The following is a 17,249-nucleotide window of genomic DNA, read 5'->3' on the forward strand; positions in this document are numbered from 1 at the left end:
TGGTTGGGGTGTGTGCAGACGCAACCAATCGATATGTCTCCTAACATCGATGTTTCTTTCTCTCTCCCCCTTCCACTCTCTCTGAAAAGCAATGAAAAATGTCCTCGGGTGAGGGTTGAAAAACAAACACACACATTTAGAAGATAAAAGAACCCATATTGAAAAATCTTTCTAAAAAATATTAATTCACAAACTCCCAGTGTTTTTACCTTTTCTGTTGTGCATCAGACATCTGTTTGGATTTCTTAGCTAAGGGAGGTAGGAAATGTGGTCACTAATGTTGGAATCCTTACTGCTGTGAGCAGTAAGCTTACTGTGATTAGCTTCCCATATCCGCTTCTGTTCTTCTGAACTTTCAATACATTTCTTTGGATTTATAGAACACTTCCTCTTATCTAAATATACAGTCTTTCTTATGATCTTAATGGTTACATTTACTGACTGTTTATTATATGTTTAGCACTTGTGCGTATAATATTTAATTCTCACAACAGCCCTAATATCACCATTTTACAGATAAGGGAACTGAGACACAGGTGAAATTATCTAGGGTCCCATAGCTAGCATGTAGTAGAAGTAGAATTTCTGTTCAGCAGACTGGCTGCATATAATGTCCATATATCATTAAATAGGAGCAAGTTTTTAGAGAGAGGCGGAGGGCGGGGAGAGAGAGACATTGATGTGTCGACACATCCGTTGGTTGTCTCCCAAACACATCCCAGTGGGGGCTGGGATTGAACCTACAACCCAACTACATGCCCCTAACAGGGAATCAAACCCTCGACCCTTCCGTACCTGGGCCAGTGCTGTAACCACTGAGCAACACCAGCCAGGGCTGACCTAAATTCTTAAATGTATTTTTCAGAATTCTTTCAGTTACAGGAGAAAGAAACCCAGCTCAGACTGATATAAGCAAAAGAAGGACTTTAGTGTTTCATTTAACTGAGTTAATGAAAGGCTTTAGCCACGGCAGGATCAACTTTGCTTTCTTCTTTACCCTTATTTTCAGACAGGTTTTTTCCATGTACAGTGGTACCTTGGTTTTCGAATGTAATCCGTTCCAGAAGACCGAGTTCTGAACGTTAGAAAACCAAGGGATCAACAGCCAACAGCTGGGCCTCAGGATCTTGCCCTCAGTGGAAGCCATGTGGCATGTTTGACTTCCAAGGTATGTTCGAAGACCGAAGCATTTCCTTTTGGGTTTACGGCGTTCGTAACCCGAAATGTTCGTCAACCGAGATGGTCAGAAACCGAGGTACTACTGTAGTGGCAAAGGTGCCCCTAAGCTATTCCAGGTTTAAGTGGTTCCTTTGTTTTAAGGTCTTGGGAAAGAAAGAAATGGACCCTCTCTTCAAATGCTAATGTCATTTCATAAAAGATTGGCTCTGCTTTGGTTAGGATTTTCACACTCGGACCAGTGCTGGATGCAAGGAAATGGAGTGAGGGGTCATGTGTCCATTCCTGTGGTAGGTGAGTGGCAGCCCACAAGCAGAGAAAGTGCACTTCCCAAAAGGGGAAGATGCTGGGCTAAAATGAAGAAATAGGTGAAAACCATTTCAGTAGTACAGGTAGAACTCTTTTTGTTCAGGTGTCTTTCCTAAATTAAGTCTTCCATTTTTAAAAATAACAGTTATTTTTAGAGGAATTAAATTGTTAAAATTTTGAATGAATATTACACAATTAAGATAAGGAGAACGAAAGTACTTTGTAAAGTACTATATAATTTTGTTTCAGTAATTTGCTTTGTTGTTGATGCTGGAGACTCATCACCAAATTCTTACGTCCTCCAATTTTCTTAATTGATTCTTTAAGATGAAGACCCTGTTAGCAGTCTGATGAAGCATGTGAACTCCTTCTTAATGTTTTTAAATACAGAAAATACATAGGATTTCAAATGAAATCAGTTATGTGAAATAAAGTTATCAAAATACTTTAAAAATTGTAACAGCCCTGGCTGGTTGATTTAGTTGATTGGAGGCGTCATTCTGTACACCAAAAGGTTGCAGGTTCGATTCCTGGTCAGAGCACATACCTAGGTTGTGGGTTCAATTTCTAGTTGGGGCACATACAGGAGGCAACACATCGATGTTTCTCTCTTTCTCCCTTCCTCTTTAAAATCAATAAACACCCTTGGGTGAGAATTTTAAAAATTATAATGGAATAGTATGTGTTTATTAATATATTAAATGACAAAATCTGGTGGCAGGTCTAATAAATATTATAACTGTGAAATAGTGATGAATGTAAAGTATATTTTGAGATCTGTAATAGCTGTAATGTGATGTAAAATATTTGTGATCACAAGTGCTGCTAGTTCCACTGATTTTTTGCCTATGTTCATAATTTAGGAAAATGCTAAATTTCAGTTAGAAATTAGTGAAAATCATGCTCACTTTGGCAGTACGTATACTAAAATTGGAACGATACAGAGAAGATTAGCATGGCCCCTGTGCAAAGATACACGCAAATTCATGAAGCGTTCCGTATTTTTTAAAAAATTATTGAAAATCTTCAGTTAGAAGATAGCTTGAAAGCCCATGGACCTTGGGGAAAGAACACCTCACTTAGGTACTCTGTACAGGTAATCAGCCTAGTTCTTCAACTTCCTGTTGAAGATGACATCCTGCTCTGCTTCCATTAGTTTCCTCTGATCCCCAGTCTCGTGACCTGTGCTATGTTTCTTTGACCAGGCTTCCTAGATGCAGCCTTTGGGTTTCTGAGAAACATCTGCTTGGACTGTCCATTATTGTGCCCTTCCTGCTCTTTGAGAGAGCCGTCTGTGTTTTCTTGAATCCATTGATACCAGGTATTAAGCTTGACCTCCCTCTATCTGAATTTCTGGTAGTCATGACTTAACCACTGAGGTATAGTTCCTCTGATCTTTTTTCCTAAAAAGCGTATATAATAACTCAGGTCCTGGCCGAACTCCTTCTATCTTGTCTTCCCAGGTAATGATCAGCTTCACTCTAAAGTATTCAGCCTCATCTTGGAATTGGGAAAATAGATTCTAATAGGAATCAAGAAATTCAGTAGGTTTGAGAAAAATGGACACTAAACTTTTATAAAGAGGGAAAAATTGCTAATGAAACTGTTAAGATTGGATGCTATTGAGGAGAAAAAGTGATATATAACCAAAGTACTGGAGGAAGTAGCCAAAAGACTTTAGGAAGAGATGCTGTGGCAAAAACACAGTGACTGAACTTGTGGTCTCAAGTCTCCATTCCAGGAAGTTATATACAGTAACAGGAATATCATTAAAATGTGCTGGAATAGGCTCATCACTGGAATGGAAACATTTATCTGTTCACAGCCATATGAGAGATGAAGAGTGTATACCAGGAAGACATGTTTGGAGCCAAGCATAGAGCCACTGGGGTGGAAAGTGCAAGGGATAAAAAGAGTAACAAGTGGATGAGATCCCTCGGTGATGCTGTTGATAATCTGATAAGGGGAGAGTTGTTGATTTCCTAATACAGATTATAAAAGTCGCACAAAAATAAGTCGTGATGGAAGATCACAGATGTCAAATTCTGCTGGGGCCATTCTTTCGGATTTTTTGACCGTGTATGTACCTGGAAGAAACAGAATGAGAGGAAAGATTTCTTTGGATTCTCATCAAGGAGGAAGAAACAGGTGAAGTGGAAGAGCCTGAAGTTCTGTCGGAAAAGACTGTTCTTGAGAGTCTTCCCAGCAAGTATGATGTTGAATGTGGTCAGATGCTTCCTTGGGCATTAGGAAAATATATTTTGAAAAGCGGAGATGAAATGCCATGCTCTTAATCATTCAATGTCCCAGTTAAAGCTGAAGCAAATAACAGCTCTATAAAACCTAAAATATTGGGAATTAAATTTCAAGTTATTTTTTAAATTGTGGTAAAATACAGATAACATAAAATTCACCGTCTTTTTTTTTTTTTTTTTTTAACATATCTTTATTGATTTCAGAGAGAGGAAAGGAGGGAGAGAGAGAGGAACATCAATGATGAGAGAGTCACTGATCAGCTGCCTAGCCTGCAACCCGGGCTTGTGCCCTGACCGGGAATCGAACCCAAATCTCCTGGATCCTAGATCAATGCTCAACCGCTGAGTCATGCCTGGCCGGGCAAAATTCACTGTCTTAACCATCTTTTTTTACAGAATAGTTTATTAATTTTTAGTGAGAGAGGGAGGAAGGGAGAAGAGAGAAACATTGACGTGAGAGCATAACATCGATTGACTGTCTTCTGCACGTCCCCCTACCAGAGGTCGAGTCTGCGACCTGAGCACATTCCCTGACCGGGAATCCAACCAGCAACCTTTCAGTAACACTAGCCCAGCCACCTGAGCCACAGCGGCCGGCGCAGCAGCTTAACCGCGTTTAAGTGTACAGTTCATAGGGTTAAGTACATTCACATTGTGCGACCATCATCACCGTCCATCTCCAGACCTGCATTTTACAAAACACCGTAACCATTAAACAACTCCTGTTTCCCCCCCGGCCCTTGGCAACCACCTTTCTACTTTCTGACTCATGAATTTGACTCTTCTGGTACATTTTTCAAATGGAATCATAGTGTTTGTCCTTCCATGACTGGCATAATGTCCTCAAAGTTGATCTGTGTTGTAGCATGTGGCGGAATTTCCTTCCTTTTTAAGGCTGAATAATATTCCAGTGTATGGATAGACGACCACCTTTTGTTTGTTCATTCATCAGTGGACACTTGGGTTGCATCAGTGGACATTTGTGAATGATACTGCAATGCTTGTGTGCCTCTTTCAGTTCTTTTAAAATTATTTTATTTCAGGAATTATGTAGTCCCGTTGTTAAGACAACACCAGAAACCATTCAGCTTTTAAAATCATTAAGAAAAAGATTAATAGACAAATAGGAAAGTGAGTGAAGGGTGTGAACAGGTAGTTCACAGAAGAGGAAATCAAAGCGGATACAAGCTCAGCCTCCCTCATAAAGGGAACACAAATGAAATACATAATTCGCTTATCTAACTGACAGATAACCAAGAGTTAGTTAATATTCTGTGACGGACAGGGTTGTGATGTTCCAGGGGCTTATATACTGTTGTTGATGGGACTATAAATCGGTTGAGTCACTGCAGAGGAACATTTGTCATTAGCTATCAGAATTAAAAATGCATGTCCCCCTTGACTCAGCAATGCCTGTTTTGAGACTGTTTCCTGTAGATAGTTTCACACAAAATATAAACTTACAGGCTTAATCCTTCCACTATTGTTTGTAGTAGCAAAACTTTGGAGTACACTGTCAATTTGAGGACTGGTTAAATAAATTATGGTTTACCTATACAAATACAGGGTGGGGCAAAAGCAGGTTTACAGTTGTTCATATGAAAAATAATAAATTCAAGAATAAACTCACTTGCCCGGCCGGGCGTGGCTCAGCGGTTGAGCATTGACCTAGGATCCAGGCGATCAGGGTTTGATTCCCGGTCAGGGCACATGCCCGGTTGCGGGCTTGATCAATGACTCTCTCATCATTGATGTTTCTATCTCTCTCCCTCTCCATTCCTCTCTCTGAAATCAATAAAGGTATATTTAAAAAAAAAAAAGAATAAACTCTCAAGTACTCACCATTGTAAACCTACTTTTGCCCCACCCTGTATTATGCAGCCATAAAAAATTTAAAAGCTCATGACATGGCTATGGTTAAATCTCTAGGTTATATTATTGAATGAAAATGTAAGGAATAGGACCACATATATAGTATGCTACCATTTATAGAAAGAAAAAATATATTTGCTCATAGAAGCATAGAATATGCATGGAAGTGTGTATGAGATGCTAATAAAGTTGTTGCCGGTGGGAAGAGATGACCATCAGGAGTGGAAGGAAGCTTCAGTGTGTCCCTTTTATATTTTTGAGTATCATCAATTTTAAAAATTAAGTGAGAGAGATACTCATAGAAAAATACACGGGGTTACTGACATGGACAAGATGCAGGCTCTTAACCAATGACATTTAGCCACGTAACAGACCTCAGGAATATTATTAGTACGGCCGAGCCTCAAAATCATGAAAAAAATACAAAGACAAAAGAAGCCCTTAGGATTGATTTAGACTAAAACGTAGACAAGAAAGTCTACTACTTGGGCGTAGTAATATATTTATTTTACCTTTAATCCTGAACATTTTCAAACCTAGAAAAATGGAGAGAAAAGTATAATGAGCACCCACATACTCATGGCCTTTATTTCATAAGTGTTAATATTTTTCACATTTGATTCATATTTTTAAAATATATTTTAAAAGTAGTGTAACAGATGACAGAAAAATGACAGATTGCTTAAATTTCTTATCTTTTGCCTTTTTTATGGAGAAGGTTCCTGATTTGTCAAAAAAAAAAAAAATCTAGTTAAAAACACTTTGAAGACAAAAAGAGGTAGGATAATATTTGACCATTTTAAAATAGTTTCCAGCCGTAGCTGGTTTGGCTCAGTGGTTAGAGCATCGGCCCTCAGACTGAAGGGTCGCAGGTTTGATCCCGGCCAAGGTACCCTTTGGTTGTCGGTAACCAATCCATCTCTCTCTCTCTGTCTCTCTCTCTCTCTCTGTCTGAAAAGCAATGGAAAAAAATATCCTCAGGTGAGAATTAAAAAAATAATAAAATAGTTTCCATTCCCAGAGAAATTATATCCAGTAGTTTATGAAAGGACTCACCAATAGGATTACAAACATTTTTTTTAAAAATATATCTTTATTGATTTTAGAGAGAGGAAGGGAGTTGAGACAGAAACATCAATGATGAGAGAGTCATTGATCGGCTGCCTCCTGCAGGCCCCCGACGGGATCCAGCCCGCAACCCGGGCATGTGGCCTGACCGGGAATCAAACCCCCATCTCCTGGATCATAGGTTGATGCTCAACTGCTGAGCCATGCCAGCTGGGTTGCAAACATTTTTGTTCATAATCTTTGAAGAGCAATGAACAAGGGAGGTTATTTTCTTTTTTTTTTAAATCTTCACTTGATGATATGTTTTTAATGACTTTTAGAGAGAGAGATGAAGGGGGTGAGAGAGATGTGAGAGAGAAACATCCATCGGTTGCCTCTGGTTTGAACCCCTACCTGGATGGAACCTGAAACCTGGGTATGTGCCCTGACCGGGAATGGAACCAGCGACCTTTTGGTGTACAGGCAATGCTCCAACCACCTGAGCCACCCAGCCAGGGCGAGGAAGTTATAATTTCTAAGAAAGATGTTTGTGTACACTTAGGAGGTAGTAATCTCAGGAGCTGGGAAGAGTTCAGTCAGTTTTGCAAAATTCACCTCCTGCTCTGGGTTGTGGTTTCCTGGTGAGCCAGGGAGCTTCCTAGGGAGCATTCAGTGCATTATTTCCTCCCCTTCGTCATTCTCCTTTTCTGCCTCAGTATTGTTAATAGAAAAAATAACTACCTGTTCCAAAAATATTCATACAACTTTGAGGTGTATAAGTTTATTTTTATTTATTTTTTAAAAATATATCTTTATTGATTTCAGAGAGAAGAAAGGAGAGGGAGAGAGAGAGAGAGAAACATCAGTGATGAGAGTCATTGATCAGCTGCCTCCTGCACGCCCCCAACTAGGGATCGAGCCCGCATCCCGGGCATGTGCCCTGACCGGGAATCGGACCCTGATCGCCTGGATCCTAGGTCAACACTCAACCCCTGAGCCATGCCCGGCCGGGCGAGGTGTATAAGTTAAAAAGTGGGTCTCCCTTCTCTTACCCCACCCCCTCTGTGGGATTGGATTGACAGAGCATATCCCTGACTGGCAGTGTATTTTGATTTCAGTGAAGCATTTTGCAAAGTTCGTGATATTTTTTAATGTGAGCTGGATAATAGGAGGTCTTGTAACTAAGAAGTTTTACCCACAGCTTTTATGGGTTTCTGTCTTTGGTCACTGTCTTATGTATTCTTTTTTTTGTCTTCATTTTTAACAAAATTGCACAGGACAAAGCCGAGAGGGATAGTTAATATGTTGGGTTATTGGATATTTAATATGTAAATGTGAAGTCCTACATTTATACGTAATATTATAATGTATTAAGTCCTGCCTCAAAAATTAGCTGTATAAGTGCAGGATAGAGAAGACCCAGTTGGAAAGCTCTTGATGGGAGTTTGTAACACTTTGTAGAAATAAGTAAACAGTAGGTTTTCTCTTGGTGTTACTGTCAATAAATAACTTTTTTTTTGATGAATAATTTGGTCATGGCTTTCTTCAATCTTAAACATATTTATTTACTTTGAATAACTGTGTCTCAAGAATTTTTTCCAAGATCTGTACTTCAAAGGACAGTAATAATTTTAAAATGAAAGCTGTTATTAACTGTTTTCTTTGGGATAGTAAAAAATGAAAACATATAACAATAGAGAAATGATTAAGTAAATTGTGGTATCCATATGTCAACATTAAAGTGATTAAAATGATGATTCTGTGGCTGTATAGAAAAATGTTTATAGTCTGTTAATAAAGGAAGTAGAACAGAAATTATATACCTGTTGCAATAAAATTCTATTTACATGTTAATGAAAATTGAAAGGGCATTTAAAACTATTGAAAACTCTTTTATGGGTAATGTAATTATAGTGAAATTTAAACATTTTAATTTTATGATCAGAAGGTTATAGCGACTCAAAAATGGCTATGGAGTTTATTTCATTGCAGTCTTCATAGTAGGCAATAGCCTTTCCCATGAAAAGGGGCGAAAGAGAATGAATGTTATGCTGCACTAATAGGAAAATTATGTTCAGGCCATTGAAACCATATATAGGTCAAGTCACACTTGGAATATAGTTTTCAGTTTTAGGTATTGTATTTTAAGAAAAGGATCTGTAAATGACTTATGGAGGGGAACTTGGAACTCAGATGTTCACTGGGGAAAGAGTTCTGGGAGGTGGGGGCAGGAAGAGGAAAGAGAAGTAATAATTCAGTGGTTAAATAGTAAGTGTCAGCTGGGACAGGTAGAGTTTGATTCTCTATGGCTGCAGAGGGCAGAGTAAAATCAGGGTGAAAACAGGAGGTATATTTCATCTCCTCTTAAAGAGTTATTATCTGACAAGTAGAGTCACCAGAAAATTAAATGGGCTATCTTCATTAGTTAGTGAGCAAGTGTATTTAAATAAAAGGCATTCATCCTAACCAAGGCTTGATTGGCACCTGGATAAACCTAGCCGAGAACAGTGACATGCCACTCACGTTCAGGTGACCAGGAGAGGGCCCAGTGCAGACAACTAGAGAAAACGTAATTAGGTGAGCAGTTGACTTCAGGACGGTTTGACTAAGCACTAAAATAGGAGGAGGGGCTGGGTTGGGGGTGATCCAAGTGGTGGCGTTAGCAACAGGCAGTGGACGTCTAGGGTAGGCCAGTAAGTAGCATCCAGTGGGTCTAACAACGGGCTACAGTGACTCATTGGGTGACTGGCCAGAGGGAGAGGGCATGGTCTTTGGTACCAAGATAGAGTCGGTTTCTAGATCCTCACAGAGGATCACAGTATCAGAAAACAAGTCATTAGAAGGGTTAAGAGACTAGACAGGGTTATCAAAAATATCAACTTGATGCGGAGCCAATTAATTACCGACCTTAGACATCTGTACCTAATGATCTAAAGTCCTATGGGCCCAGCATACAGGTGGAAATGAAAAGAATTGTTGCCCGGCTGGCATGGCCCAGTGGTTAAGCATTGACCTATGATCCAGGAGATTGCGGTTCGATTCCGTCAGGTCACATGCCCGGGTTTCAGTCTTGATCCCCCGGGGGGGGGGGGGGGGTATATAGGAGGCAGCCAATGAATGACTCATCATTGATGTTTCTGTCTCTCTCCCTCTCCCTTCCTGTCTCTGAAATCAATAAAGACATTTAAAACAAACAAAAAACAGAAAAGAATTGTTACTAGAGGTCAAGTAGGACCCAGCAGGGGAAGGAACTTTATAATTCATGAATTCCTTACCCATACTAAGGAGTAAGGAATAATGAGAATGACTTCCTAGTGTCTTCACCCCTCATTTCTGCTGTTGTGCCACTCAGTTTCCTGGCTCACCAGTTCACCACTGCCCCGAACTTCTCACCAAGACATTCTCACTGTTGGCCTGAGCTCCAAGGTGGGGCCCTGCAGACAGCGGGACCTGGTTGTGAGTTTCTGGATTTGCATAACCCCTGCACACTCTAGTTCAATTGCTGAGCCACGATGGCTGGGCTAAAAATATTTTTTATTGATTATTTTCTCAAGAGAGCAAGGGAGAGGGGCAGAGAGAGAGAGAAACATTGATATGAGAGCTATACATAGATCAGCTGCCTCGTGCATGTCCCATACCAGGGATCAAACCCACAACCCAGGCATGTACCCTGACTGGGAATTGAACCGGGAACCCTTCAGTGCATGGGACAGTGCCCAACTGAGCAGCACCAGGGCTCATCGGAACTGTTTTTGACTATTTGTCTTTTGCTTTTCAAAATTAGGCAGGTTGAGGCCCCTTCCTGACTGCCCTGTTTTCGTCAAAATTCAGCCCCATTTTGAGACGGGTCTTCTCATAGGAATTGGGGGAAATGTTTTTACGAGAAGCTGAAGAACCAGATTGAGAGAACCCAATACGGAAACTCGACAAGAGATATAAAATGCTCAGATTATTCTTTTGTGTGGAAACAGACAACTCCAGTAACAGATGAAATCTCTATTTCATTTAAAAAAGATAACAAAGGTAGAAAAGTAATAATACCAGAGACTTCAGCTGTCTACGTGCTGGTGGAATGTAGGTGTTATCGGGAATGTGACTTTAACCCAAGATGATTTAATTAGCAGTGTATGCTTTTCTTATTTTGTACATATTTTATGTGGTAATATTATTAAAATAGAAAAGTATTTTGTTTGATAGTACTGTAATTTGTGGTCATTTCAAAATCCTTTTGCTGCAACATTGCTAAGGTTTTATAATTGAAACCAAGTTTCATTTAGACAAAGCTCACTAGCACAGAACAGGAGATTTACAAGCCCTCCTCTCCTCTTGCAGGATCTCTGTGGCCTCTGCAGCCTCTGATACTGTTACTCAATTGTTCTCACTACCCTTAGATTCCAAGACACCGACTCTGGTTTTCTTTTATTGTTTCCAGCTTTCCTCCTCTAATTCTTCTAGGGGTTTCTTCCTCTCCCTTAATTTTTTTTTTTTTTTTTTTATTGATTGATTTGCGAGAGGGAGAGGGAGGGAGAGAGAGAGAAGCATTGATTTGTTCCACTTATTTGTGCATTCATTGGTTGCTTGTGTGTGTCCTGACCAGGGTTTGAACCTGGAACCTTGGTGTATCGGTACGATGCTCTAACCAACTGAGCTACCTGGCCAGGGCCATCTCCCTTTTAAATATTCTATTTCCCCAGGGCCCTGTCATCAACCCTCTTTTCTGTCCACCTGATACACTTTTGATCTCATCTACTTTCATAGTATCAGTTATAAATTGTGCGAATGGCTCCCAAGTATACATGTCTAGTAAAAACATGCCTTTTGAACTAGAGATCCACATCCATCGTGACATTCTATAGACACCTCCTAACTCAGGGTCTTCCCTCCCCAACTCAAGCCTCCCCTTATATTTCTCATTGCAGTGTTTGGCACCACCATCTACCCAAAACAAAATACTGAGTCTTCCTAGTCTTCCATTTTATCATTTCTTTCTTTTTTTAAAATGTTTTTATTGACTTCAAATAGAAGAAGGAAGAGGGAGAGAGAGATAGACACATTAATGATGAGAGTCATGGATTAGCTGCCTTCTGCAGGCCCTCTACTGGGGATCGAGCCTGCAACCTGGGCATGTGCCCTGACCAGGAATTGAGCCCTGGCCTCCTGGTTCATGGGTTGATGCTCAACCATTAAGCCACACCGGCCAGGCCCATTTCATCATTTCTATCCATTTAATCACCAAACCCTGTTTATTCTAGCTCTTAACTTTCTCTGAAACCTACACTCTTCTCTCAGGTCTACCTGGCACTGGGCTGTAAGCAGAGGCAGGAATCATATATGTATGGTTCCTACGGTGTGAGTCCCAGCACTGTAGCTAGCATGCAGTCAGTGCTCAGTGTGTTGAGTGAGTAGATGGAGGCCAATGCCTTGGCTGAATTACAGCAACATTTCCCTAAGTGGCCACTGTGTTTCTTACGTCCTTTCAATGTATTGCCTATACTGCCACTGGCATGATATATCTAAAATACAGTCCTAAAATACCTGTGAATATTTTAATGTGTATTTAAAAGATTTTTTAAAGGCTTTAAAAAATTATAACCGTTATACTATTTGGTTATAATGCTAAAAATTTAACAATTATTCTTTCCTTTTTTTTACAAAATAATTTTTTTTTTATTAGCCTTACTGGAAACCACTGTTGTTTAATATATCATTCAATATCTAATTTTGTTCAAATTTAAAATTTTCTCACTTCTCTTTTTAAAAAATTACAGTCTGAAAAATTATAATCCAAATAAAGTCCCTATGTTGCAATTGGTTGATGTATCTCAAGTTTCTTTTAACCTCTTTGATGTCTCTCCACCTGTTTGTTTTTCTTTTGCATCTCATTTGTTGAAGAAACCGACTTGTTTGTCCCGTGGAGTTTCCCACCGTCTGGACTGCAGCTGACTCAGTCTTTTGCTTTCCCATGACGTGGGCCTTGGATCTAGTTATCAGTCCTAGACAGGTGGTGCTTTTCTCTCAGGCTCCTTTTAAGGCCTCTTTATTTTTAAGGTTCTGTGTTTTTATTAGTTTAATTTTTTATCATTGTTCATCATATGTGTTGCTTCCCATATCTGTGGACTTGTGTTTCCCTCCTGAGGAGAGAACACTGTGCATGTTGCCCATTTCCTCCCTCTCCCCCTCCCTTTTTTAAATCCTTGCCCAAGGATGTGCTTTTTCATTGACTCTAGAGGAAGGAAGAGGGAAAGAGAGAGAAAGAGACATCCACTGGTTGCCTCACGCACATACCCTGACCCGGAATCAAATCCTCAGCCCTTCGGTGTATGGGACAGCACCCACCCAACTGAGCCACCCGGCCAGGGCTCCGCTCCCTTTTCTCTGTCACTTTCTCTCTTCTCTGTCCTTCCCACCCCTCCAGTAAGTGACAGAATTGACAAGTCATGTGATGTGAGCTAACTGGAGTTAAACAAAGATTTAAAAAATACATCAGATTATCCAAATATTGTTCGTAAAGTCAAATCAAATGATCAGAGTATGGTACATAAAACTATTAGGTTCTCCTCACCAAAGTTTGAACACTAAATTGGTCAGCAGCATTGACATCATGAATATCTACATGAAGTTTGAAACCATTTATTTAAAAGAATTTTAATAAGCTCTTGTCAATGTTGTACTTTTCTTCCTAGATCTCATATTTTGGATTCTGGCTGTATTATGATGAATGACACGTTGACATCAGATGTCATTGGTCAAAGGGTTGCAGTTAATGGAGAGCGTGCAACAGTGCGCTTTTATGGCCCTGTCCCTCCTGTGGCGGGTAATGTATGACTTGTGTGTATTTAGTAATTTCGTGTTTCTGTGTAGGCTTTTCAATAGTGCTGTATTAAGCCAATTTTGAGGAAACTAATAACCAACTTAATGATGCCTCCTATATACAGTTTTATTTGATGACAATATCCTGTGGTATCTATGGTTTTATTTACTTACACAATTTAATTATTTAGTGTTGCTATTTCATATTAATTCCACCTTAAAATATCTTCTGAGTAAACTTTAAATAACAAAAAAGTCTTGGGGGGGTGGGGTTGAGGTGGAGGGGGTCAATGGGGGAAAAAAGAAATAAAAACAAAAAAATCTTGAATTATCATAATCCTAAACTCAAAAACTAAGTAATTTCTGAAATATCTTTTTTCATTAATCCGTGTGTATCTATATGTATTTAATGTAGTTTAAATTGCTATAAATACAATTTCGTGTTACCTTTTTTTTCACTTATTATTTGGAATATATTTATTTGTGTTTCTACAGTATCATTCTACTTGTATTTTTTTAATTGAGATATTGGTTTCAGGTGTACAACATAATGATTCGATATTTGTATATATTGTGATGTGATCACCACAGTAAGTCTAGTTAACATCCATCATGATATATTGTTACAGATTTTTTTCTTGTGATGAGAACTTTTAAGATCTACTTTATTAGCTCCCTGCAAGTATACAATACAGTATTATTAACTGTAGTGACCACACTGTGCATTACATCCCCATTACTAACTGTAGTCTCCTTGCTGTGAATTAAAACTGGAAGACTATACCTTTTGAATCCCTTCATGCATTTCATGCATTTCTTCCACCCCAAACCCCCCAAACTCTGCCTCTGGCAACCACCAATCTGTTCTCTGTATCTATGAGTTCTTTTTTAAGATTCCACCTGTAAGTGAATTACATGGTATTTGTCTTTCTCTGTCTGACTTATTTCACTTAGCATACTGCTTTCAAGGTCTATCCATGTTGTCAAAAGTGACAAGATAGCCTTCCTTTTTATAGCTGTTAGTTTACGTTGTGTGTGTATATACCACGTGCTTTCTGTCAGTCCTCTGTTGGTGGATGCTTCAGTACTCCCATGTCTCGGCTACTGTGCATGACTGTACATACTCCCATGTGCCACCGACAGTACATGAGCCCTTTACTCCACATCCTCACCAGCACTTGTCATTTCTTGCCTTTTTGATACTAGCCATTCTGACAGGTGTGAGGTGAAATCTCATTGTGGTTTGGATTTGTATCTCCCTGATTATTAGTGATGTTGAGCACCTGTTCATGTACCTTTTGGCCATCTGTATTTCTTCTTTGGAAAGATATCTGTTTGGACCCTCTGCCCATTTTTTAATTAGATTGTTTGGGAGTTTTTGCTGTAGATTTGTATGAGTTCTTTATATATTTTGGGTATTAACTCCTTGTCAAATACATGATTTGCATATATTTTCTCCCATTGAGTAGGTTGCCTTTCATTCTTTTGCTGGTTTTACTTGTAATTTCTAGTTTTATACTTTTGTAAATAACAGTAAATATTTGAGTATCTTCTATATATTAGGAACTGGCTGTATCTTCTATATATTAGGAACTGTTCTGAATCGGTTCAGGGAGATTCAGTGACATACTTAGGTCAGAGGGTCTCAAAGCAAGGTCCCTGACCAGTATCAGCATCACTTGGTTACTTGTTAGAAATGCAAATTTTTAGGCCTCACTCCAGGACTACTGAACCAAAAACTCTGGAGGGGGAGCCCAACAATCTGTGTTTTAAGAAGCCCTTTGGGGGATTCTGATACTCACTAAGGTTTGAGAACCACTGAACTAGATGGGCCTCTGCCTTCATGGACCTAAAGTTACTGTGGAAGTCTTTTACCTGACCCCGTGGGGCACTCTGAAACTAGGATGGCCTTCAGCCTTTCCTACTTAAACATACTTAATATGGAGAGGGCATTTTTCCTTGTGTGACTGGGATTATTCATAAAGTGAAAGAGAAAGTAGCATTTAACCTTAAGTCAGCTGATTAGCAACCTTAATTGCTAATTAAGCAATCACTGTGTGCCAGGTGCTTTCACTTATGCTCTCTACTTTGAACGTTGTAACATCTCTAAAATACAGACTCTGTTAGTCCCACTTTTGTTGTTGTTAATCCTCCTCAGAGGTTATTTTTTCCATTGATTTTTATTTTGAGAGAGTGAAAGGGAGGGATAAAAGGGAGAGGGAGAAAGAGGGAGAGAGAAACATCAATGTGAGAGGACACATCAGTTGGTTGCTTCCCGCACATGCCCTGACTGAGCCAGGATGGAACCTGCAACCCTTGACTGGGAATTGAACCTGTGACCCTTTGGTGCACAGGCCAATGGTCTAACCTTGGAGCCATGCCAGCCAGGGCAGTCCCATTTTTTTAATAGATGAGAGCAAGACTCAGGTCTCAAAGCTTTCATATAGCAAAGCTGTGCTTCAGCGTTCATGTCCTTTCCACACTATTGCGTCTCAAAAATATGAATATTTTAAGGTTCTTGATATATGTTGCCAAATTGCTGTCTGAAAGTATTGGATCAATGTCCAGTACTTGGAAATGTCCAATACCTCAGTTCTCTGGGAAGCTGATTCAGATGGAGATTTACATTCAGGAAGTTTAGTGTTCAGAAAGTTTATTAAGAGTACCCTTGGGATCAATCCTAATGGAAGGAAAGGGAGCAGGATTGGGTGGAGGGAGAAGTTGGGCTGTGATGGGATCTGGTCAAAGGTGCATCTGACCCTGTGGGGCACTCTGAAGCCTTCAGTCTTTCTTAGTTGAGATGAGGCCTGGGCATTTACACCTTTGTGGTGATCTGTCATTAGGTTGCCCTAGGAAGGGGGTGTGCCCTTGAGCAAGGTGATTTTTCCAGTGCAGACAATTCTGAAAGAGGGGCCACAGTGGAAGGCTAACCTACTAAAACCAGCATTCGCAGCAGCTGAAGGAAATAAGCCCAGCTCCTAAAGGCAGACTGGAGGGGTGCAGCGCAAGTACAGTAATACAGTTGGAAGCAACTTAATAGTAGTTTAGCGAACATGAGGTCGTGCTTGCTATTTTAATTCATTAAGTTGCCTGTGAGTTTGACACATTTTTCATATATGTATCATGAGGCAATCCCCCCCCCTGAAAATTACAACTGTGCAAACAGGGAGCGGCCTTACGCTTATTCCTTACTATCTCATATGGGGCGTGCTTTCTCTCCGTGACTTTACCTCAGCTGATACTGTTGGGTTTCTCGTAGAGATCACCTGATGGGATTGGTACAGAGAGGCAGAGAAATTGAACACAGATTTAGTAATTACTCCAGGGTTACTGCACTGAATGTTGCTGTAGTGTTGTTGCCACAGCTAAATGAGTTTCAGTATTTAAAGCACTTGGACCAGTTACTGGTGCACAGTGTTAGCTGTTGTAAATAAACATGTAAAAATTACTTTAAAAAGAAATACGACAACAGCAAAGAAATACAACAGTCCTAATGTTTGGCAATTGGCAACTTGTGGTTGGAAATTTAACTTCCTGAGCTAGAATCATACATGGATTTAAATAAATGTTATGTCTTAAAAGTGTTTAGATGGAAGTAAAGATGAAGATGGGCTGTGGTGGGCAGGACACCCTACCCCCCCACCCCCGGGTCTCCAGACCCTGGGGCACTGTGTTAGGTTACTTGTGGCAGAAGAGAATTAGGGTGGCAGGTGGATTAAGGTTGCTCATCAGTGACTGGAAGATAGGGAGGTGACGCAGGTGGGCCCAATGGCAGCACCG

General features: G+C 39.9%; 1 protein-coding gene across 11 annotated transcripts in view; it reads left to right on the forward strand.

The window, feature by feature from the left end:
• TBCE (tubulin folding cofactor E) overlaps positions 1-17,249 on the forward strand; it is a 70,867-nt gene that overhangs the window by 3,397 nt on the left and 50,221 nt on the right. For 5 of the 11 annotated variants that reach the window (XM_081123902.1, XM_081123901.1, XM_081123900.1 and 2 more), the window contains exon 2: positions 13,343-13,473. In XM_081123902.1, the coding sequence (XP_080980028.1) occupies positions 13,371-13,473 (103 nt within the window). In that variant the 5' untranslated portion in view covers positions 13,343-13,370. Of the gene's footprint in view, positions 1-1,009; positions 1,169-2,690; positions 2,807-10,664; positions 10,683-13,342; positions 13,474-17,249 lie in introns of those variants that run through there. The other 6 variants (XM_081123899.1, XM_081123903.1, XM_081123898.1 and 3 more) reach the window with 4 other exon arrangements.

This window comes from Miniopterus schreibersii (genome assembly GCF_964146895.1).
Source record: "Miniopterus schreibersii genome assembly, chromosome: 21".
Taxonomy (NCBI): domain Eukaryota; kingdom Metazoa; phylum Chordata; class Mammalia; order Chiroptera; family Miniopteridae; genus Miniopterus; species Miniopterus schreibersii.